General features: G+C 39.6%; 1 protein-coding gene across 2 annotated transcripts in view; it reads right to left on the bottom strand.

Annotated features, from left to right (window-relative positions):
- LOC126184878 (ELL-associated factor 1-like) overlaps window positions 1–25,545 on the bottom strand; it is a 65,441-nt gene that overhangs the window by 16,363 nt on the left and 23,533 nt on the right. For both annotated transcript variants that reach the window (XM_049927506.1, XM_049927507.1), the window contains exons 2-3: window positions 18,330–18,561; window positions 7,204–7,546 (exon numbers count right to left, since the gene is read on the bottom strand). In XM_049927506.1, the coding sequence (XP_049783463.1) occupies window positions 7,204–7,546; window positions 18,330–18,561 (575 nt within the window). The remainder of the gene's footprint in view (window positions 1–7,203; window positions 7,547–18,329; window positions 18,562–25,545) is intronic.

Here is a 25,545-nt window from a genome sequence, read left to right as displayed (position 1 = left end):
TTTTCCCAGCAGACTAGATGTGTCACTAACTATGAGGCACATCTTATTTTGAAACTTTTTTTAAAGCACACCAAAGTGCCTTTCACTCAGCAGGACAAATTCCATGTGGCACTCTTAAGTTGCAATATGAAGAGATTCTGACACCAGTCTCAATCAGTTCATGGACTACACCAGTTGATTTAGTAGAAAAGCCTGACGAGTCTTTGAGGATTTGTAGAGATTCCAAGTCAACAGGGAATGTACCATCAGTCACAGACACTTATTCTGTGGTGCACCCTTGTACACTGCCACTACAACCTAAGAACTCATATTCAGTACCACTGGTGAGAGGGCAAAACCAGGGCTCCTGCTTTCCTCACTACCAGCACCACCACTGGGTGAGTGGTCTCACCTGCACACTACCAGAGCAGCCTCACACTTTCTTGCTCCAGCCATGCTCGGTGAAGATTCTGCATATGGACTAGGACAATTCTGTGATTTTGTACGAGTAACATCGCACATTATAGAATTTGACCTGGATCACATTCTTCTGTTAATGTTCTAATGTGCTTGGGTAATTTTGGTGCTCTGTTCACCACTTTTGTATTTCTTATGTGTAGTTGTGGTAAATAAAGAATTGTAGGTACTATAGTTTTTGATAAGGAATTTGTTTTTGTTCCACACGTGTTCTGCAGTATGATGGATTCAGCATTGGTTCAGCTGTTACAAGATGAGCAGCAGCACTGGATTTAACAACAACAGCAATCTGAGAAACAACAACAGCAATTGTACTTGGTTTGTCAGTTGGTTACAAATTTTCGAGGTGCCTTGGACTGCCTTAAACTACCCTCTGCATGCCTGACTGCTCCCCCCAGCTTTTCCACCATTCCAGGAAATGAAGGAAGACTGAGACTCATATGTGCAACATTTGCAGCAACATTGTGCAGAGTATCAGGTAGTGGACACATCTTTGCAAAAATCTTTTTTCTTGTCTTGAACTGAGCCTGAAATATTTTATCTAATTTGAAGACTTGCTCTGTTAAAGGACCTAGCAGCATTGTTGTTTCATGAAAAGTGTGAGTTGCTAAGTGCTTATTATCTTAATCAAAACAAAGTTGTTGCTTTCTGTATATAGTTTCACCAGTGGCGAAAGAAACTGGTCCAGTCCTATCAAGCACGAGTAGCTGACCTCCGTGGTTTAAGTAGGAAGCACAAATTTATTTGTCTCAAAGACACAACGGCATTGTCTGTTTTGCCCTGGACTGAGAGGTGTGTCAGAGTAATTGCGTTCAGAAAATCCTACAATCAAGGAGGTACTGGCTATTGCTCATTCATTTGAAGTGCCAGAGTGTGTGACAGAAAAGTCTGATGATGTAATGGACATAGCGTAGGTGTGTTCAGTTCCATAGCAATGGCATAATTCACCGACACCTTCATCATGGTCATCTTGTTAGCACCTTTCACAATCAGACATTGGCCCTTTCCATTGATGATTCCCCTCATTTCCTAATTATTTTCTTATGCAGATCTGTAGTCGCTGCTTGCACCAGCAGACATTGTGTGAGGTGTGCCATAAATATAACCATGTGGCATCTGTCTGTCGTAGTGTCCTGTGCAGTTAGTCCTTGGACAAGGATGTGGCGTTTACAGAGGTGCACAGTGTTACTCCACAGCATGGCTCAGAGCTCCATGTTTCCAGCAAGAGCTACATCATGCTGCACATTCCACAACAGCCATTCCGTTACCAGGCTGACACTGGGGCCTCTGAGTCTCTTGTGAATTTTGAAACCTACCATCACTTCAGTCGCCCTGCTCTTTCCTCAGCACATCATCATTTGGTCAGTTATGGTGATCAGATAATTCCTGTTCAAGACCAGTTCATGAATGATGATCAGCATGCCAAGAGGGCGATCACATTTTTTGCCATCAACAGTGCGAAGTCATAAAATATTTTTGGTCTCCACGCATTTACGGTTTTTGGACTTCAAATTCAGGACACAGAGTACCTCGCCTTTACCATAACAGGTGTTGGACAACATATGCCATGACTTTGGGTCTCTATTTTCTCTGGCTTGGGTGCTATAAAGGACTATGAAGTTCACATCGCCCTTAAACCTAAGGCCACTCCTAAGTTTTGTAATCTTGGCTTATCCCTTCTTGTCTGTGACCCACTATCAAGGTCAAATTGGACAGGTTGCAGAGCCTGAATCCATTCATTCTAACTAATGGATTATATTACTGATAATCCTGTGGGGGCACTTTCTTTGTGCAGCTATCTTAAGTCCACCATTAATGTCCAGTCAATAGTAAATTGCTACTCTATTTCCCGTCGATAAGAAATACTCACATAATTGGCAGGTGCTGAGGGTTTTTCACAATTTGGGTTGGCAGATGTGTACCTGCAGCTTCATCTCGATTTCGCCTCTCAACATATCGTGGTCATTAACTCTCCCTTTGGGTTGTACATAACTTATAACGGTTTACGCAGGATGTTCTGTGCTGTGCAAACTATCTTGATAACATTATCATCAAGGGCTCATCATGGTAGGAACAACTCGCTAACGTTCATATCATGCTCACTAAACTGCAAGAAGCAGGCCTTAAATGCAATTTGCTGAGGCTGATGTTTTGGAGATGGAAATAGAATATCTGGGACACCTTCCTTTAAACGTTATTGTCAACCCACTTAAACCACAAAATCTGAAGGAACTCCAATCATTTCTGGGTAAAGTCAATTATTATTCTTTTTTTTCCAATGTGGCAGATATCATTCATTCATTAAACAACTTACATAAAAAAGCTGTTGCTTTGATTTGGTCACTGAACTGCAAAAGAGTGTCCACCCGCATAAACTTACTGCTCAAGTTATTAGCATGCCCCAGTACTTTTATGCCACGCAAACAACTTGCCCTTGTCACAGATGCCTCCCAATGTGGGATTGGAGCAGTTTTGTCTCATAGAAATGCTACTTTGAACAGCTTACTGCATACATCTCTGAAACAACAGCCATTCAACACAGTTATTCTCAGATATAAAAGGAAGCTCTGGTCATTGTGTATGCAGTCCAGGTGTTTCATGTTTTCCTCTAAGGCAACATGTTCCACCTTATCACCATCCATAAGCTGCATGTGGCACTCTTTGGGCCACATTCACAGTTTCCTGATGGAACCACACAGCAACACCAATGTCGGATTTTATTTTTGTATGTGTACCACTAGGAGATTCATTACAGATCAACCACAAAGCACGCTAATGTAGATCAACCACAAAGCATGCTAATGCTGACGCATTTCATAGGACCTGACCCTGCCTTCAACAAAGCCAAAGCTGTTTCCAGATTGATGATCACCTTCCAACACATGGTGGAGAGACTCCCGAGTAATGGCCCATTGCATAGTGCAAGCCACCCATCAAGACCCAGTGCTCCATCAAGTGATTCATTTTGTGTACAGTGGTTGACCCGAGCGATGGCCACAAAGGCATCTGATCAGTTCCACAGCTATTTCTTCATCTGTTATTGGCTGGCAGTAGCTGACAACACACTCCTCCTTAGCACCAACTTGGACGATCCCCATGTTGTTAACTCTCCAGTTCTGAGGGGCTTGCGTCCTTGGTCTCCTACAACATGGTTACTGTGGCATGTCCCACATGAAGATCCCTGTTCGGAATTTTGTCTGCTGACCTGGCACTGACTCGGCAATTCAGAAGGTCGATCGTGAGTGAAAACAGTGTCCCGAGCAGCAGGTGGCACCACTACAAACATCCACTCCAAGGCCCATGGTGCATCAGCTGTGGGACTGCATACACATTGAATTTGCGGGCCCCTTCTATAATTTCATATGGTTGTTGGTGGTTGAACTGCTGCCCAACTATCCACTTGTCACGCACATGCACTCCACCGTGGTGGAAGATACTGTAAGTCCTCTCATCAAGGTTTTTGCGATCAAAGGGTTGCCCCAGATGATCATCTTTGATAATGTCTACAGGTCACTTTGACATTGTTTCACAATGTCTGCACCTACAGTATTGTTACCTACCTAATGTCCATTTCATTTCACCTGCAGTCAAATGGTGAGGCAAAGTGCACGGTGCGCACCTTTAAGACGCAGTTGAAAAGGTGAATGATGGACTCATCCACTGAACACCTAGCACCTACAGGACCACCCTACTGAATGGCAGAAGCCCAGCGGAGATCCTTCGTGGCCTACAGGCCCGGATGCTACTGCACCTGCTCTGCCATGCACCACAGCCTGACGTGGCTTTGCACTCTGGGTGGTACACCCCGGGTGACCCAGTATGTGTGTGTACTTTCAGTCAGCAGCCTGGATGGGCACCAGTGATGGTACAGGCGTGGTCGGCGAATGTTCACCGTGGACACTGGCAGGATGTCACTCTCACACCATCAGAAGCAGCTGTGTCCTTGGTGGGGTACAGACTCACCTCAGCTTCAGCCACAGCAGATGGCGGCAGGGAGCCCTCCTGTGAGTGCTGTCCCATTCCAGGGTCTGAACACTGTGGGGACGCCTCCACTGGATGAGAGGGTTGGCACCAGCGACATCGAGATGCAGCTGCCAACCGTGCCGGGCCCCCAACAATGTCTAACACTGACTGCCTGGATGCCACTTGTCTGCTGGAGCACAAGGTGGACCCTCTCCAGTCGTCACCACCACCACCACCACCACCACCACCACCACCACAATGGTGCTGTTCCCACATCACAGCCATGTTCGAGGTCATTCCAACACCCGGCTCATCATCGCCCGTATGCCCCACCAGACCAAAGACAGCTGACACTCCACTCCAGGGATGATGCCAATGAACTGATGGAAGTAAACATCATGAACATGCAGCTGTTTTCACATGCCTGTGTAATTCCGAGGCTTTGCTCACTGCAAATACTTTTTTGCATGTTGTTGTTGTAAATAAAAAACTGCAGATACTACACTTCCTCCATTCCCAGGGAGGGGGATGTCATGGCAAAACATCCAAGCACCACACTGTTTGCAAAGATTGACCTCTGGGAGGCTTGCTTTCAGCTACCGTTGGATGAGGAATCCCAGTGCATCGTGATGATTAACACCCCTTTTAGCTTGTTCCAATACAGCTGCCTACCTTTTTCCAAGACTGTGTGCTGGCCATTTTTCAATGGTACTTGGAGCAGCAAGCTCAGGGAGTCTCAGGTACAGCTAACTACCTTGGTAAGATTCTCGTAATGGGCAGAAAAGCCAAGGACCTCACTGCAAATCTGGAAGCTCTCATTCATCCTTCAGAAACAGCTAACTTGATATGCAACAAGAATAAATGCAAAGTGCAAAATTGCAATTGGACTACAGGATTGATGATGCACTTACACTGTTCCTGGTCTCACATCATTCTACGCCACTGAATGGGGTGAGCCCAGCATGACTGACTACAGTGGCCCCAGAGACAATTACTTCAGAGATCCCTTTCCTCAGAGGCCTCACTGGTAACACTATAGGATGATGTGCAGACAATGACATTCTCCAGAGTAACATAATTGATGGGTTCCAGTGCACATGACCTGCCTCCTCATCAGAACTATGGTCAGGGTCCAGCTTCCGAACTAGTTGCAATACTGCAAACACCTACATCAACTGTGCCCGTGCAAGGGTCCAGGTGCCTTGACTGGTGACTTCTCCACTATCTCTATTCCAGATCCTCTACAACTGGGGTCCAAGCACAAGCTCCTCCAGTTGTCACGGCAACCACTCTCAGAACAGACACCCGACACCAGTTTCCACAATGGAACATTGTTTGCCACTGATGCTCTCATTCCCATGGCCATCCACAGCAAAGGCTCCGGGTCACTGTTTCCTCTGGACAAAGATGACAGCAACTCCAGCCTCCACAATGTTTAGATGATCAACAATCTGTCCTCTGGAGGGGCAGGAGGGGGGAGGAGGAGGGAGGCACACAGCCCACCAGCAGGAGATGACAGTGCCATGGGTAGCTGAAACACGAGGTTGTAGAGGCCACAGCAGCAAGTTCTAGATGATGACAACAACAATTGTTTGCTATCAAGGGCAACTCTGGACACCACTGTTGTGACCACAGACATTCACCTTGCTGACATGTTGGCAGCCATATTGCCCCTATGAGGCAGAGCCAGTATAGGTGTATTTGCTTCTGTCCTACCACGTTTTTGCAAATTGACCAATATGTATTTTTCTGCCAGCACTGTATTTAAGACACTGTATGACCAGGGCCCAACAATCAAAGCCAACACACCAATCTGGAGGCCCACTAACCCGGAGGCCACTGCCTTACAGAGCCAAGCTCAAGCTGCCGGCCTTCCAACGTGAAGCTACCACATGCCGCCTTTGGCCTCATGGAGCTCTGGCACCAGGACTTTCATATTCACCACCTTGGCAGCATGTTAGTGCTACTAGACAGGCATCCAAAAGCAGTTGTCCTTTTCCAGACATAAGATTTATTCCTGTGTGACATTCAGGCAACATATCTAGATAGGAACAGCAAATATAAACTTTTCACAGACTACTTACAAGTAGACAATAGACCATTTATTGTGCCAACAGGATTTTTCTTGGTGGCTGAGTCATTTGCAACTCGTGGATCATTGTGAAGTGTTATTTTATGCCATTTAAAATAAATATTTTCTTGTTCTTTGTCTACCTGGGAGTGAGTTCTTGCTTACTGAACTCTAGTATGGACACTTCCGCGAGATCTACTGATAATGTTTGCTGCAGCTTTGTAGTACAGCCTGTGAAATTACTGCATTACTGTTCTTAGGTGAGGGCTCTGAATATACTATGGAGTGCTAAAAGTTCGTTTATGTTGTCTAGTTTTCTCTACTTCATTCATTATTTTTAATGTATTTCATCCGCCAGTACAGTGTGATATAAAGGTACAGAAAAGTATTTTTTCTGTAAGTAATATGCATTACTGGAAAACCTAGAACAGTTCCTGTCTCTATTGCTGTCTGTGTGTGTGTGTGTGTGTGTGTGTGTGTGTGTGTGTGTGTGTGAGAGAGAGAGAGAGAGAGAGAGAGAGAGAGAGAGAGAGAGAGAGAGAGAGAGAGAGAGAAAATGATGTGTGTTAGCTTGGAACAAGGACATGAAGAGAGCCAGTCTTTCTGTGCACGTGTCCATTGCTCAGTGCCTCTTCTATCCCCACATAAATATTATTTCCCTAGGAAATAATTTACAAACTGCCACTGTTGCCTTGAGAGATATACTAACTTACCCCATAACTCAGTGGTCGCTCAGTATCTGAAGTCGGAGAAGCCGCTGTTTTGATAGCAGTCAGTTCTCCGATAACTGGCAAACTGGCAGCAACAGGCATGTGTGGTGACTTTTTCTGGGGATATGATGGAGAGGCATGCAGAGGCGAATGTCGAGGTACAACTGTTGACAGAGATGATGCCATCTGCTGTGCTTGTGCCTCTCTATGATTTTTTGGACGTGATGACGCTGATGTTTTCTTTTGATTACCACTGCCACTTCTAGTTGGCTGTTTAGAAGCTGGTGGCTTAATATCTTCTTGATGCTGAGGAAATGGAACTTGTTTGTTATGTTTTGGTTCAGAGCTGAAATATGCAAAAACAACTATGTCAGAACTTACACTACATTTTCAATTGGAAAAGCAAAGTTTGGTCAATCAAAATGAAGTGGTCCAATAAAAATTAAGTTGGTTGTTTGACCATTTTTAAATATTTTAATATTTTATATGTGATTACCCTATAATTGAAAAGTTCAAAACAGTTTTTTGTAATTTTACCTTTCACCTTTACCGAATGGTGGCCATTTTTGTTTGTAAGCGTGTGATGATGTTTCAGTTTAGAGACGTTAGCAAAAATATGAATATCTCTGCACTGGGTTAAGTTACAACATTGCAATTGACACGATTGTTTTTAGAAAAGTGTCCTCTACAACATTGTCTATTACACAAAATACCCTAAATTCAAAAATAACCAGTCAAAATGACCTCCAAAGTTTGGTGTCCAAATTTTCAAAAATCCACTTTTTAGTCCCAAAAATAACAAACAAGGAGTGATTTATGAGAGTCTATTTTTTTCCTATAGTTTGATATCATACACTACTAGCCTCATATAGAGCAAGAACATTTAAAAATGTTTCCTTATTTTTTTATGAATTTTTTAAATTTGAAAATTTTCATTTTTTGTAAAGTTTGGGGTTAGTTATCTCAGGTGGCACTGGATATAAAAATACGATTTTTGCACAGTTTGTATACCTATATGATAGCAATGTACTGTAAAAATTTCAACATTGATATCTGACTGTGAACAAAGGTATGAATTTTTGGAAATGTGGATATAATTCACATTACTCTACAGCTGATCTTATGGCTGTTGCCTATTCATGTGCGATAGTGGCGGGATATAATCAATTATTATTGAAGTAAGGTATTGAATTATATGCTAAAAGTGGAAACATCACTGAATTTAATAACATTTATATTATTTGACATTCTTAAAATAAATATTTTCAATTAACATCCTTCGAGATGTGACTGTTCCTAAATCTGGTGGTGAATGTTAATAACACTTATTTCTTCAGACAGCTTCTGTGATATATAATAAGACCTCCCAGTTGCTGTGGTAAGTTCAAGCACTGAAAGTTTCCTTAAGACATTTTTCATTGGTATTCAAACTTTGTCACTAGTAGATTTCTTGAATGATGTTCTTGGGCCAGTAGGGTGATAAAAATGCACAAAAACATCACTGTTTTCCAAACTTATTCTTTAAACCTCTGCAAGCCACCACTGTCCATCATACACACATGCCACTATGTCATTCAACGTTAAAGACAGAGATGTAATTTTACTGACACAATGATCCTCATAAATTTCGGTTTCTGGTTTTACGTAGCATCGAACTAACTTTCCTGCAATGCCAAGGAATTTGTGGAAATGCCTTGTTCCTTTTATTGCTATACAGTTTTCAAACCTGGTTTGAAGTGTTGTTTTCATATGTAGAACCACTTCTTTCTTGATCAGGAAATAGGTAATGCCTTTAATATTATCCTTGCAAAAGACATACATGTCCTGTTCTGTGAGAATTTGGTCGGTGGCTGGTCTTTGTAGGCTGGCTTTACTTACTTCACATTTTGTTGTACCTCACATGCATTTTTACTATGGCAAGATGCAAAAAAGTGCCATTCAGCTTCCAACCCAAAGTCTACTTTGTGGTTGCACATATTTGAAAAATTCTTTTTGTTCTTATACTGACTACCACTTCCATCTGAAAAGTACATCAGCTTCTCAACCTTGGGAAAATTTTCTTTTATGTAATTTATTACATACTTTTGAAACACATGTACAACCAAAGTGTTGTGCTCCAAGTAGTTGCTTAGAATGCAAATTGAAGAACTGCAAACTTCATCTTTCTCATTTTTAAAGTAGAGAATAAATGGATGCACTGTTGCCTGGTCATTGACCCAGTGGTACCTTTGTATTGCAGCCTGAATCACAAATGTAAAATTTTCTGCAAAATCAGCTAGCAATATGCATTCAGTTTCATGAAGTTGTGCTTTTTTGTCCTTCAAAAACTTACTTTGGATTTTAGAAACATAGTGGTGACTTTTGAGTTTTTGTAAGTTATCAATTAAAGATTCCAAGTACTCTTCCTGAGATTTAACCACTGTTATCATTTCTGTCCTGTCAGTTGTGACCCACTGCTTGAAGATAATACTGTCTGGCATTTCCTCATCATATTTGTGAAACAATTCAATAACGGTTTCCTTACCAGGGCATTTATTACACAAACTCATCATGCAGTCATAACTGTTAGTGTCAGACCATTAAATCTAGTGACCCTTTGTAGTTATGATTACTGAGTTTTGCACCAGCAATCAACAGTTTGACGTTCTGATGATATAAGCAAACACATACGGAGTGCGTCCCTGAGGATCCAGCCAAAATACACCACTTAGGGTGGAGGTCAAAAAAATGTTGACCTTCCAATTTTGCATTCAGAATGAGACTATTTGAAAGCTACATAAAGTTCATTTAAATTTGACAGCACTAGTTGTTTCTGCTTTGTTACTTTTACTCCATTTATAACAACTCTTTTGCTATCTTTGCAACCTGGACACAGTCTACTGTTTTCATCATCTTGAAAAAACTGCTCGATCTTTTAATTGTTTCTTTACTTATACCTACTCCTTTCTTCTTTCCTAAAACTGGAAGAATGCCTTGCTCTTTCACCAATTTTCGGGTTAGTTTAACCAAATGATGAGAAATGTTGAATCCATGAACTATTTTTTTTCTCTTGACCATGAGTCAGGGAGCAAACTTAAAATTTTAACTTTTTGCTCTTTAGATGTCACTGAACATTTAATTTTTAATTTCTCTATTAAGTTCAAAAATTCAGTGTCAGATGATGCTGGTGGTAGGTTTCCTTCTTCTTTAGAAATAATGTTGGTATCTGTATTATTAAAGCATGATTCCAAGTCTTTTCTAATTTTGTCTGAAATTTGTTGTGCCTTATTTTCAATAGCTGCTTTTCTTTTTCTGCTACTTAATTTTATTATTTTTGAAGCAGGAGGTACGTCTAACTTAGAACAAACAAAATCCAATATGCTAACAGCTTTCTCATTAAGAATATAAATGTCATTAACAAGGTTACATGATTCTGGTTCTGGATACATAACAAATATTTTTGAGTAACAATTTGGGCACAGGAAATTTCCAGGAATCATATTATGTTTCACTTGGGAAGCTGTTTCACTCTCACATAACAAGAACAAATGTTCAAGTTTTATTTCCCTCAAACTTTTAGTAATAAGCTTTTTATGAACTTTCAGTGGATCACAGCACTCTCTTCCACAAATTTGGTTGTACTTCAGAATATATTTTTTCTCATGATACACTCTGACGTTACAGAAGAACTTACTCAAAATTTAAACATAAGTTTGTCTAACTTCATCAAAGTCATTGACATTTTTCAAGTTTTTTGAAACTGAACCATAAACTGTTTTGTGACACACTTCACTTGCTATCTGTCCAACAGAGCACTGTTCATCCCTGTTATTGCATTCCAGTTAATCTCTCAAAATTAATTACAAATTACACACAGAACAAAGCACATAACACATTCTACACTCTTGATGAAGTATGTACATCCACTCTAACAGAGATTTCGGAACAGACTGACTACAACAATGCAACACCCAGCAATAACGCACTTCTTTATTGACAATACACCTAAACGTAAATGGGCATTTTTATTACCACAGAACAAAAGGGAAAGCTCCTATTGTTTAATATTGCATTATTAAAAATAAATAAACTAAATGAATATTGGGTGATAGTGTTAACTAAATATATGTCACAATTAAATTTTATTGCAATGAAACAATAAACCACTTAAATACGCAACGGCCATAAGATCAGTTGTAGAGTTATGTGAATTATTTACTCATTTTCAAAAATTCATATCTTTGTTCACAATCAGATATCAATGTTGAAATTTTTACAGTATGTTGCTATTATATAGGTGTACAAACTGTGCAAAAATCGTATTTTTATATTCAGTCCCACCTGAGATAACTAACCCCAAACTTTACAAAAACGAACATTTTCAAATTCCAAAAATTCATAAAAAAAATCAAGGAAAGATTTGTAAGTGTTCTTGCTCTATATGAGGCTAGTAGTGTATGATATCTAACTATGGGAAAAAAATATACTCTCATAAATCACTCCTTGTTTGTTATTTTTGGGACTAAAAAGTGGATTTTTGAAAATTTGGATACCAAACTTTGGAGGTCATTTTGACTGGTTATTTTTGAATTTAGGGTATTTTGTGTAATAGACAATGTTGTAGAGGACACTTTTCTAAAAACAATCATGTCAATTGCAATGTTGTAACTTAACCCAGTGCAGAGATATTCAAATTTTCGCTAATGTCTCCAGACTGAAAAATCATTGCGCACCTACAAATAAAAATGGTTGCCATCCAGTAAAGGTGCAAGATAAATTTTTTTAAAAAACTATTTTGAACTTGTCAAATATATGGCAATCACTTATAAAAAAATAAAATATTTAAAAATGGTCAAGCAACCATCACTGAACCATTTTGATTGACTGATTGATTGATTTCTTTATTAATCCATGTAACAATTTACATTGTGTGGATTTCGTCAGCAAAATCATATACAATACAATATACCTACAATTATACACATAAAATTTGTATTTACACATTTTTGAGGTACCTTAAATTAGTTTTATATCCTTGTGTAATTTGTAATTTTCTTATAGTACTGTACAATTTTGATTTCATATTATAATTATTTCCTCATGTATTACAATGCAGGCTACTTTAATTACGCTACATGTTTTAATTCAGATAGTCCATTACTGCGTAATAACTTTTATTTAATAAAAAAAAATTAGTTTTGTTTTGAACTGTCCGATTGTGTCAATATCTTTTATTTTTTGGGTTAATTTATTATATAATTTAACAGCATTGTACAACAAGCTCTGCTGAGTTTTAACTTTATTTTTCCTCTCTAGATGCAGATTGTATTGGTTTCTAGTTTCATAGCTGTGTACTAAAGAATTTTTCATATAGCAGTCAATATTTTTTTTTACATACATAACACTTTGAAAAATGTATTCACAGGGGACAGTAAGGATTTCCAGCTTTTGGAAATGTTCAAGGCAGTGAGCCCTACTGCCACTTTTGGTTATTATACGAATTGCTCTTTTCTGTAATTTGAAAACTATTTGAATATTTTTACTGTTGACTCCCCAAAATATTATTCCATAGGTAATAACAGAGTGGATATAAGAAAAATATACAGATCTGACACATGTAGTATCACAAACTGCAGTCAGAATTCTCAGAGCATAGCATGCTGTAGCGATTCTGTTACTAAGTATTTTAATATGTTCTTCCCACTTTAACTGACTGTCAACATGCATACCAAGAAATTTTGTGTAGTCTACACATTCTATAGTTTCATTGTTTAACTTAAAGTTGTTATAGTGTGGTTTTTTGCAGACATAGAAGTTAACAGCATTTGTTTTTTTAAGATTTAGTGTTAGTTTATTATTGGATGCCCACTCACGTACACTGTTTAGTGTTTGTTTGGCTTTTTCTTTTAGTGCATCTGGTGATTTCATATGCATTGACCCAGTTGCTAATGCTGCTCCATTGACGTGCAATGGTGAAGGCCTCAATACCTTGCAATACTAGCTAGCAAAGGCAACAAAAGTTAAAATATTCTGTTAATCAAATGTTTAACTTGGGAACATATAATTATTACATTTATCTTACTGCTGCACTAGCTGCTGTACAACAGTGAAATAATGTCTGTAGTCACACACAATGTGAACATACATACTTGGCCACTACTGATCTAATTCATACTGGGAATACATCTTTATGCATGTCATGAACTGCCTACTGCTTTTAGCAAGCTTCCTTTAATACCAGAGCTACTTCTATTGTGCAAGTTCTACTAAAATACATCATGAAATGTCTCGTGTTCTCTTACAATATCATAAATTCTGTAAGAGCTGAAATAGTGTTTAAGGCCCACAGAGCAGACTACGTATTTTGAAATTTGTATCCTTAAATAGCGAGAATTCAACTGAAATATTATACATAAATAACGAAGATAAAAGTTAACAGAAATTCATGCATCTTAAAAAGATCAATGTGCAAAGCTTACAGCAACTACCACTGTCATACCTTAGCAACAGATCTTGCCGAGAACAGTCTGGTGACGCAGTAGAAGATAGCAAAGGTAAAACTGAAGTTTTAAATTTAGCGTTTAAGAAATTGTTCACACAGGAGACCTATACAAACATATCATCATTTGACAATCACACAGACTCCTTATGGAGGACATAGTGAGAAGTAACACTGGTGTAGAGAAACAACTGAAAGAGTTGAAATCAAATAAGTAGCCAGGTTCTAATGGGATTCCATTTTGGTTTAACAAAGAGTACTCGATAGCATTGGTCCCTTACTTAGCTTGCATTTATCGCCAATCTCTCATCCAGCACAAAGCGCCAAGTGAATGGAAGAAAGAGCATGTGACTCCTGCATATAAAAAGGGCAAAAACTGGACCCTCAAAACTATAGGCCAATATCCTTAGCATTGGTTTGCTGCAAAATCTTTGAACATATTCTCAGTTCAAATATAATAAATTTCCTTGAGAGGGAAACGCTTCTGTCCATAAATCAACATAGTTTTAGAAAGCATTTCTCATGCAAAACTCAGCCTGCCCTATCCTATGAACCATGGATCAAGAGCAACAAATGGATTCCATATTCCTAGAGGTCAGTAAAGCACTTGGCAAGATGCCACAGTGCCAATTGCTAATGAAGGTACAAGCATACGGAATAGGTTCCTTGGTGCGTGAGTGGCTTGAAGACTTCTTATGTAACAGAATCCGGTATGCTGTACTTGACAATGAGTGTTCATCAAACACAAGGATATCATCAGGAGTGCCCAGGGAAGTGTGGTAAGACCACTGTTATTTTCCATATACATAAATGATCTGGCGGACAGCGTAAGCAGCAGACTGCTGTGGTGTATGGGAAGGTGTTGTCATCGAGTGATTGTAGGATGATACAAGATGACGTACGCAAATTTTCTAGTTGGTGTTATGAATGGCAGCTAGCTCTAAATACAGAAAAATGGAAGTTAATGCAGATGAGTGGGAAAAACAAATCCATAATGTTCAAATGCAGCATTTGTAGTGTCCTGCTTGTCACAGTCATGTCTATTAAATATACAGGCGTAACACTCCAAAGCAATATGAAATGGAATGAGCACGTAAGGACAGTAGTAGGGATGGCAAATCGTCGACTTCGGTGTATTGGAAGAATTTTAGGAAAGTGTGGTTCATCTGTAAAGGAGACCAATTGCCGAGTACTGTTCGAGTATTTGGGATCTGCACCAGGTCAGATTAAAGGAAAACAGAAGCAGTTCAGAGGTGGGCTGCTAGATATGCTCCTGGCAGGTTCAAACAACACACAGATACTATGGAGATGCTTTGGGAACTCAAATGGGAATCACTGGGGGGAAGGCAACGTTCTTTTCAAGGAGCACTATTGAGAAAATTTAGAGAACTGGCATTTCAGGCTGACTGCAGAGCGATTCTACTGCCGCCTATGTATAGTTCATGTAAGGACCGTCAAGATAATATTAGAAATATTAGGGTTCTTATGGAGACATACAGACAGTTGTTTTTTTCTCGCTCTATTTGCAAGTGGAACAGGAAAGAAAACGACTAGTAGTTGAACAGGGTACCCTCCGCCATGCACCATACACTGGCTTGCAGAGTATGTATGCAGATGCAGAAGTAGAATCAGGAATGCTTTTAAGCCTGGAAACATGATATTAACAAATGTATCCACTGTGTAGCTCAAGTTGCCATAAGAAGTTAGTACAGGCTATTAATTAGTGCAAAGAAATATGAAAAGGAAAGCATTTGGGTCTGAGCCATAGCCTGTGGCTTAACTCTCAAAGAACACCTAAGAATCATTGTTCTGTAAAGTTATGTAAATTTATGCACAAGAGTACTGCTGCCCCAATATTACATTTGGCTTTTACAAATGCATATGAGGTCTGCCAAGAAAATAATCAAAGTAGTAAGCACAATTACAAAATGCACAATTATGCAAAGCAAGATGGTCCCATGTCATAAATGCACACACTAGAATGTCAGTATTGAAAGCCGTGTCAATGAAACTTTTAAAATTGCTTACAGGTTCGCCTCTATTGTAGCCAATTGTCTGCAAAGTGTAATCAATAGATACCCACTAGCAGATTGTGGCTCCTTGATACAGACACTACCACATAATTATACAATTTCAGCACTAAACATAAGTCAGTGAACTCTCTTATCCCCTTGGTGTTAATTTTACACCTCTTATATAAATATACATTGCACTTATTTTTCGTGGGATGATTTTCTCAAATCACTTCCAATAATAAATGTTCATCCTTATGCCTAGCCAACAGTATAGTCACTGTGGTAACACCAGTTCCCATCAGATCACTAAAGTTAAGTGATGTCGGGCTGAGCTAGCACTTGGATGGGTGACCATCCTGGTCTGCAGAATGCTGTTGGCAAGTGGGGTGCACTCAGCCCTTGTGAGGCCAAGTGAGGAGCTACTTGAGTGAGAAGTAGAGGCTCTGATCATGAAAACTGACAACACCTGGGAAAGCAATGTGCTGAGCCCGTCTATATCTGCACTGAGTGATGCCTATCAGCTGAGGATGACACAGCTGTCAGTCAGTACCATTAGGCCTTCCGATCCCTGTTCAGACGGAGAGAGAGAGATCCTTAAGCCTCAGCCAGAAGTTAGAGAGTATTAGGGTCTGGCCGAATAACTGTGGCCTTAAAACCAATATAACATAGGCATCAAGGTGTTGTTTTTGCCATCTTCCATTTGCTGTTATTTTTCAAATATACTGTTAGACTGCCGATTATCCTTCCATAAATGTAATTTATTTTCCTAAAAAATACAGTTTGCCACCATTTAGCAAACAGATAGTGGAAGATAATATCTTATTTGTAAAACTCCATAAACTGTGCATATTTTAGTTTTTTATTGAACCTCTAAGTACTTTCATATAAAATGTATGTAGTCTTTGTTCTGATATTCCTATGGCATCACATTTTTCATACTACTTTGGTCCAATACCATATTCTGTACATTCTTGATGTTTTTATATGTGATGGCAGTTTTAGTATGTTCTTCACATGGTCTCCTTACAAACAGTTATCAACTTCAGATGGATTTCCATTGGTGACAAACTGTCCAAAACCATTGATTGTTTGACGACATGTTATATCAGTTGATCCATTTCAACAAAACACCTATATGAGATCAAAAGAATGATGACTACGAACCTTGCAGAGCAATCCATTCTTCATATGATGTGTTCATCCAAGTATTGGAAGAAATCCACAATCATCATCATTATCCAAATAGTGGCAAAAATGTCCTCTGTGAATATGCAGTGTCATCTTGGATTATGATTCCGACCTCAGCATACTCACGTAAATCATCTAATATGATCCTTATTCATCTGAGCAGTCTAAACCTTATATGGAAGAAATAGACCTAAATGAATTCTCCAAGTGGTTTTTACCCCCTTTTTTCCACCAAAAAACATTACTATGTTTCTTTGTCAATCTACTAAAGTGTACCTCCTTACGAGCCCATTGAAAGTTTCTAACAGCAGCCATGATGTTGCAGGTGGACATGTAAAGTTCTGAGCATCCTTCAAAACAAATAATGCTATCTAAAGAAAACTTACTTCATAATAACCCCTTTCAAGAATACAGCATTGGCAATGACATTCCCTACAGACCAAGGTGCGCCAAGAGCTACTCTTTAGAGACTTCTAGTGCTTATGTGTGAGAAAAACTGAGTCCCAGTACTTATGAGTCCAATGGACATGTATTACAGTCAGTTGTAAACACTACTCTGTTACCTGGGATAAAATAACTATTTTACAACACTGAATAGATGAATTTTTCTTAGGTGGTTTTCACAGTCAACTAAAACTTTTTAAAAGACATTATGGTCACCTTCGACTCCTACAATTATTTATTTTTAAAATCAAAATCAGTCTTTCATCTCCAACTTTTCAAGTGGAACACAAAAACACTGGGTAAGGAAGAGGTGTGTGTGTGTGTGTGTGTGTGTGTGTGTGTGTGTGTGTGTGTGTGTAGGTGGGTGGGTGGGTGGGTTGGTGGGTGGGTGGGTGTGAGGAACCAACATGTATCTTCAGAATTATATCATTTCACTTACATAGTACCATAGTTGACAGTTATGTTATAAAACAATTACTTCAATTTTTGTGCTTTAGCACATGCCAAAATTTAAAAATATCAGACATGAATGTGTGTCATCACGTGTGGCTCATCTCCATTTTTCAAATTTTGACATTTACTAAAGCATGAAAATGTGAGTAATGTGTCATTTCAAGATAAATGCAATCTGCATGTCATGATGTAAGCGAACTGATATATTTCTGTATGTAGCTCCAATTTTTGCAGTTACGCATTGTTTCATTTAACAATGGCAACAAGCCAAAACTTGAAAAATGAGTTTTAAAAACATATCATTTTAGCAGTAGAAGATGAAAGAATTGCACTGATATTTTGAATACTGAAAAATGAAGTGAATTCTTTTATTATAGGCTATATTTATTTCTATATATGTTACTATTACTATTTTCAGTAACGTTTCATTCTGGTAATTAATTTTCACATGTTTTGCTTTATTATTCAGTCTGATTTCTTTTGATAAATTTTAAATTTAAATCAACACATAAGCTTCTAACAAGATAAAAAGAAGAAAAGAAGTCACCAACCGTGTTTTCTTCACTTGCACGTTGTGTGTAAGCTTCTCTAATGTCACCTCCCCAGTTTTTCTATCAAATATGAGAACACACTCTTTCTTATATGGTCGATGAGAGCCTTTAAATATTGTTTGTGGAGTTCCTGCTCCATCCATATGAGGTACAGTTACAGTAACTTGGTGGTTTTCACCTACAGCTACTGTTGCCTTCTTTGTCATATCGACACTTGCTGGTTTGAAGTCATCTGACACAAATAAATAAAATAACTTGAAATACAGTCACAGTGTCATTACATTAAAACAACAATATATATGTATTTTTTTATCTCCTGCACTCAAAGAATTTTCAAGTTAACAACAGCATGGAAGAAAATTTATGCAAACAATGACAAAATTTAATGAAAAATGTCAAGTGTATTTGATAAAGCTGTAAGTTAACTGGAGTCAAGCTACAGATTAGATATGATTTAACACACTTTTCATTCAAATAGAAATTTATAATGACCCAAACACTAACATAAAATTTAATCTATTCCATGTTAAATTCATATCATTACTTGAAAATATCTTTCCACATAAACTAATCAGAAAGGGCATCAAACAGACATGTAAAAAACCGTGGATCACAAGAGAGATTAAAGTATTTTGTGAACAAAAAACCTGTGGGCAATAACAAGTACACATACTGCAGCAGTCACATACTACAAAAACTATTTCTCTAAATTACTAAGAAAAATTATTAAACATATCAAGGAACATGCACATAATGTCAGAAAGCAATAATTCTAACAATGGACTTAAGGCTATAGGGAATGTAGTAACACAAGAGACAAGACAATGAGCCCCAGAACAGGATATCATCACTATTGAGCTAACTGGAAGGGCTATAAATGATGAGTCACAGGTAACAAATATATTTAGTAATAATTTCTTAAATATAGTAGAAAATATAGGGAAAAGAGATCAACAGAAAAATCACAGCAGTATGTTGAAAAAACAACTCTCATAAAATTTGATCAAATTAATACATCACCAACATCTCCTTCTAAAATTAAGAATATTATATATTTGATCAAAAATAAAAGATCATTTGGATTTGATGGTGTTGCCAACAGAGTACTAAAGATTTATTTCTATATAATATGCGCAGCCTTATCTGAAAAATGTAATCACTAACTCAAGGCATTTTTCTGGAGTCACTAAAATAAGCCATTGTCAAACCCCTCTTTAAGAAAGGTGATAGGAGAGATGTCAACTTATTCCACAACTGACATCATTTTCCAACATTTTTGAGAAGGTGGTGTATTCTATAGTAGTATCTGATCTGCACAACAATTATATACTCAGAAAACCACAGTTTCATTCATTTACTTCTTCATTCATTTATTATAAAATAAGTTTACCGAAGTATGAAACCTTGACAGGAAACTCCTTGTTACACACTAGCTGATTTGTGCCACTCCTAAAGCCTACAAGGCTCCATTGAGCACACTTAGGATTGAAATCAATCTCCCCTACGAATCTAAAAATCAGTAACTTCAAGTACAGATCATTAACGAAAATATGAGCATATGGAAGAGGTTCCCAGATCTGTGAGTTGCTCGATGACTTCTTAAGTAACAGTAGCACTGTTCTCAACAGTGAGTGCTCTTCAGTGAAAAGGGCATTGTCAGGAGTGCCCCAGAGATATGGATAGTAGCACTATTATTTTCTATACAAACAAATGATCTAACGGACTGGTTGAGCAACAATCTGCGACTGTTTGTTGATGATGCTGTGGTGTACAGGAGAAGGTGTCATTGTTGAGTGACTGTAGGAGGGTACAAGATGACTTGGAGAAAATTTCTAATTGATGTGATGAATGCCAGCTAGCTCGAAATGTAAAAGAATGTAAGTAAATGCGGATGAGTAGGAAAAACAAACCTGTAATGTTCAAATACAAAATTAGTAGTGTGTTGCTTGACACAGTTGTGTCAATTAAATATCTAGGATTAATGTTGTGAAACAACATGAAATGGAGTAAGCATGTAAGGATTGAAGTGAGGAAGGTGAATGGTCGACTTTGGTTTATTGGGAGAGTTTTAGGACAACATGGTTCGTGTTTAAAGGTGACCACATGTAAAACACTAGCACAACCCATTATTGAGTACTGCTTGAGTGTTTGGGATCCCCCCATCATGTCAGGTTAAAGAGAGACACTGAAGCAATTCAGAGGCGGGCTGTTAGATTTGTTACTGCTAGGTTCAGTAAACACACACATATTATGGATATGCTTTGGGAACTCAAATGGGAGTCCCTAGTTGGAAGATGATGTTCTTTTTGAGGAATGCTTCTGGGAAAATTTAGAGAACTGGCATCTGAAGCTGACTTTGAACGATCCTACTGGCACCAACATATATTTCGTGTAAGTACCATGAGCATAAAATATGAGAAATTACGGCTTGTATGAACGCATATAGATAGTCACTTTTCCCCTCACTCTATTTGTGAGTCGAACAGGAAAAGAAATGATCAATAGTGGTACAGGGTACTCTCCACGACACACTATAAAGTGGTTTGTGGAGTATTTATGTAGATGAAGCTGTAAATGTCACCATGGTTTACACCAGAGGCATCAACTATTGCAAGTCTTGAGATCAGGTATCATATCTTACCTGGAGGGGCAAAAGGAATTTACTGGGAAATTTCATACGCCAGCACCAGCAAGAGAAACATCTGGTTACATGTCAATAAGTCCCAAAGAACTGGATACATTGCCAATGAATCACATTTTGGGAGTCCTGTACCATGAGAGACTGTTCAAAGAATCCGAGAAGCAATCAAAAGAAGTCTGAATGCATCAACTCATCATTTAAGCAACGAGTTAAAGACAAGCCAAAATCAACAATTTTGAGGGGTTTAAACCTTATGCTAAAGAAAAAAAGCATACCACATTCAGATGCTTTACAAATTAGACCATGAAGATTATACAGCTCGCCAAGCTGTGTGTTACAATTTGATACACTCTGTATACAACGAACACCTCGTGGATTATATGTTGTTTACTTATGAGACCAAATTCCCCATCTGCATAGAATTTAACAAACATAACTGCCATATTTGGGGTAATGCGCTACCTCACACTACCACTGAATGGCAAAGATATCAAAAGTGAATGTGTGGCTCGAATTCACAGAGACTACAGTTTACGGACCATTCAGTTTTGAAGAAGAAACAGTTGCTGGAAACATTTACCTTGATATGCTGGAGTAATTCCTGGAGTCACATCTTCAACAAGAAGCCACTGCTGACATTGTTGTGTTGCAAATGAATGGCATATCTCCTCATTTTGCTCTCATAGTAAGGGAGTACCAAAATTGAAGATTCACCAACAGATGGACAGGCAGAGGTTCAGCAAAAGTGCAACCATCATGTTCAACTGATTTGACATCCATAGATTTCTTCACTTAGGGGTACATGAAACCAATTGTGTACAAAACAAAGATAAGGGATGTCCAGGATCTAAGAGCTCAAACCCTGAATGCAGCAATGGCTATTTCATTAGATATGCTTCAGAATGTATTCAGGTCTGCTCTTGTATGGTGGAAGCAAGGATTCAAAATGAAAGGAGCACACACTGAAGTATGATGAAAATGTATACATAGACTGACAATAAATATATGTACAAGTTATATAAATGCAATTATTTCACAAAAATGGATTGAAAATTTATGACCAAATTTATCAACCTGTTTGACATCAATGAAGACTGATAACACAGTCCTATACATGGAACAGAATAATAAAGTGAGTCACTGCCAGTTGTTTACAGAACACCAACTACATCAAAAATCAGAGAATGAGTTTGACGATATTGTATTTCTTTTCACTACTGTCATACTGTTCTGCTACAGCAAGCCATGTCATCACAGTCAGCTACAGACAATGCTTCCAGCTGGCAACAGAACAGTTATGATTCATTTTTGTTGTTTGGACTTTTCTTCTGCGTGGTATGTTTATTTTACGCAACAGTAAGTTATGTGGCAAACAAGTTGTAAGACTATTATAACACAAAGCAAATTCATTACTATATGTTCATGGGAAGTGTGCAAATGAATCTAATATGGAGATGCACAGCTATTGTTGCCTCAGTTATATTGCACATACAGTTATGTGCTGAGTGATCAAAAAGTCAGTATAAAAATGAAAACTGAATAAATCACAGTACAAATTGAAACACATGCTTGGAATGACATGGGGTTTTATTAGAACCAAAACAATACAAAAGTTGAAAAAATGTCCGACAGATGGCACTTCATTTGATCAGAATAGCAATAATTAGCATAACAAAGTAAGACAAAGCAAAGATGATGTTCTTTACAGAAAATGCTCAATATGCCCATCGTCATTCCTCTACAATAGCTGTAGTCGAGGAATAATGTTGTGAACAGCACTGTAAAGTATGTCCGGAGTTACGGTGAGGCATTGGCATCGGATGTTGTCTTTCAGCATCACTAGAGATGTCGGTCGATCACGATACACTTGCGACTTCAGGTAACCCCAAAGCCAATAACCCCACGGACTGAGGTCTGGGGACCTGGGAGGCCAAGCATGACGAAAGTGGCGGCTGAGTCCACGATCACACCAAACAACACGCGTAAGAGACCTTTCGCGCGCCATCTGTCGGACATTTTGTGAACTTTTCTATTTTTTTCTTTTTTTTTTTTTGTTCTAATAAAACCCCATGTCATACCAAGCATGTGTGTCAATTTTTACCTCTCTATCTACATTATTCCGTGGTTTATTAAGTTTTCAAATTTATACTGACTTTTTGATCACCCTGTACTTAGCTTTTTCTGGGTTTTCTTAGTAGTGCCAGTATGAACAGGATGTGTATGCACTGTGTGCGGACACTGGAGGAGCTGGCCACAGATCATGAACAGCTCAAGGTGCTTTTGGTTACAGTCAGTTGTCTTCAGGCTGCTACTTTGGGGTTTAGCAGTGGCAGAGATGCCTCAGGTACCACTCATTTCGTTCACAGACTCTGCTGTTGAGGCACCTTCCGTGTGCATCTGCCACAGGGGGATCCACTCTCAACGGAGGGTGACACTTTGAACGTCAAAATTTTATCAGTTAATTGTCAAAGTATTTGTAACAAGGTACCCAAATTTATGCCCTGCTGGAAATTCGTTGTGTTCAAATTATTCTCGGGACCAAGAGCTGGCTGAAACCTGCAAGTAGGTAGCTCTGAAATACACTCCTGGAAATAGAAAAAAGAACACATTGACACCGGTGTGTCAGACCCACCATACTTGCTCCGGACACTGCGAGAGGGCTGTACAAGCAATGATCACACGCACGGCACAGCGGACACACCAGGAACCGCGGTGTTGGCCGTCGAATGGCGCTAGCTGCGCAGCATTTGTGCACCGCCACCGTCAGTGTCAGCCAGTTTGCCGTGGCATACGGAGCTCCATCGCAGTCTTTAACACTGGTAGCACGCCGCGACAGCGTGGACGTGAACCGTATGTGCAGTTGACGGACTTTGAGCGAGGGCGTATAGTGGGCATGCGGGAGGCCGGGTGGACGTACCGCCGAATTGCTCAACACGTGGGGCGTGAGGTCTCCACAGTACATCGATGTTGTCGCCAGTGGTCGGCGGAAGGTGCACGTGCCCGTCGACCTGGGACCGGACCGCAGCGACGCACGGATGCACGCCAAGACCGCAGGATCCTACACAGTGCCGTAGGGGACCACACCGCCACTTCCCAGCAAATTAGGGACACTGTTGCTCCTGGGGTATCGGCGAGGACCATTTGCAACCGTCTCCATGAAGCTGGGCTACGGTCCAGCACACCGTTAGGCCGTCTTCCGCTCACGCCCCAACATCGTGTAGCCCGCCTCCAGTGGTGCCGCGACAGGCGTGAATGGAGGGACGAATGGAGACGTGTCGTCTTCAGCGATGAGAGTCGCTTCTGCCTTGGTGCCAATGATGGTCGTATGCGTGTTTGGCGCCGTGCAGGTGAGCGCCACAATCAGGACTGCATACGACCGAGGCACACAGGGCCAACACCCGGCATCATGGTGTGGGGAGCGATCTCCTACACTGGCCGTACACCACTGGTGATCGTCGAGCGGGCACTGAATAGTGCACGGTACATCCAAACCGTCATCGAACCCATCGTTCACCCTTCCTAGACCGGCAAGGGAAATTGCTGTTCCAACAGGACAATGCACGTCCACATGTATCCCGTGCCACCCAACGTGCTCTAGAAGGTGTAAGTCAACTACCCTGGCCAGCAAGATCTCCGGATCTGTCCCCCATTGAGCATGTTTGGGACTGGATGAAGCGTCGTCTCACGTGGTCTGCACATCCAGCACGAACGCTGGTCCAACTGAGGCGCCAGGTGGAAATGGCATGGCAAGCCGTTCCACAGGACTACATCCAGCATCTCTACGATCGTCTCCATGGGAGAATAGCAGCCTGCATTGCTGCGAAAGGTGGATATACACTGTACTAGTGCCGACATTGTGCATGCTCTGTTGCCTGTGTCTATGTGCCTGTGGTTCTGTCAGTGTGATCATGTGATGTATCTGACCCCAGGAATGTGTCAATAAAGTTTCCCCTTCCTGGGACAATGAATTCACGGTGTTCTTATTTCAATTTCCAGGAGTGTATATAAAAAAAAAAACAGATTAGGCACCATGGAAAGGGGAGTGTTCATTGGAGTTGATGAAAATATTGTCTCTAATAAGACCAACTTTGAGTGAGACAGTGAAGTTATCTGGATGCTTATAACATGTCTAGGTGAAATTAAGTTAATTGTTGGATGTTTTTACTGGCCACCTTATTCTGCCTTGACAGTTTTAGAGTCATTCGAAGAAAGTCTACAGTCAGTAGTGTAGAAAAACCCAGATTATGCAATCTTAGTTGGAGGCAAATTTAACACTGGTCATCTATGGATTCACTGCAGGGGGTATGGAAAGACAGTCTTGCAAAGTACTTTTGAAGATGTTTTCCAAAACCTGTCTTGAGCAGCTAGTTTGGCAGCCCATGTGCAATAAAAATATTTTAGGTTTTGTAGCAACAAACAGGCCTGACTTTATTGATGGTGTCAGTATAGAGACAGGGATTACTGATCATGATGTCATCACAGTGATGATGGTTACTAAAGTTAACAAACCTATCAAGAAGGCTAGAAGAGTACTTTAGCTACAAAGAGCAGATAAGCAGTTGCTAGCATCCCACT

Source organism: Schistocerca cancellata, chromosome 4 (genome assembly GCF_023864275.1).
Source record: "Schistocerca cancellata isolate TAMUIC-IGC-003103 chromosome 4, iqSchCanc2.1, whole genome shotgun sequence".
In the NCBI taxonomy this organism is placed as follows: domain Eukaryota; kingdom Metazoa; phylum Arthropoda; class Insecta; order Orthoptera; family Acrididae; genus Schistocerca; species Schistocerca cancellata.
Note: the sequence above shows the minus strand (reverse complement) of the source record. Positions and strands in the feature narration are given on the sequence as shown.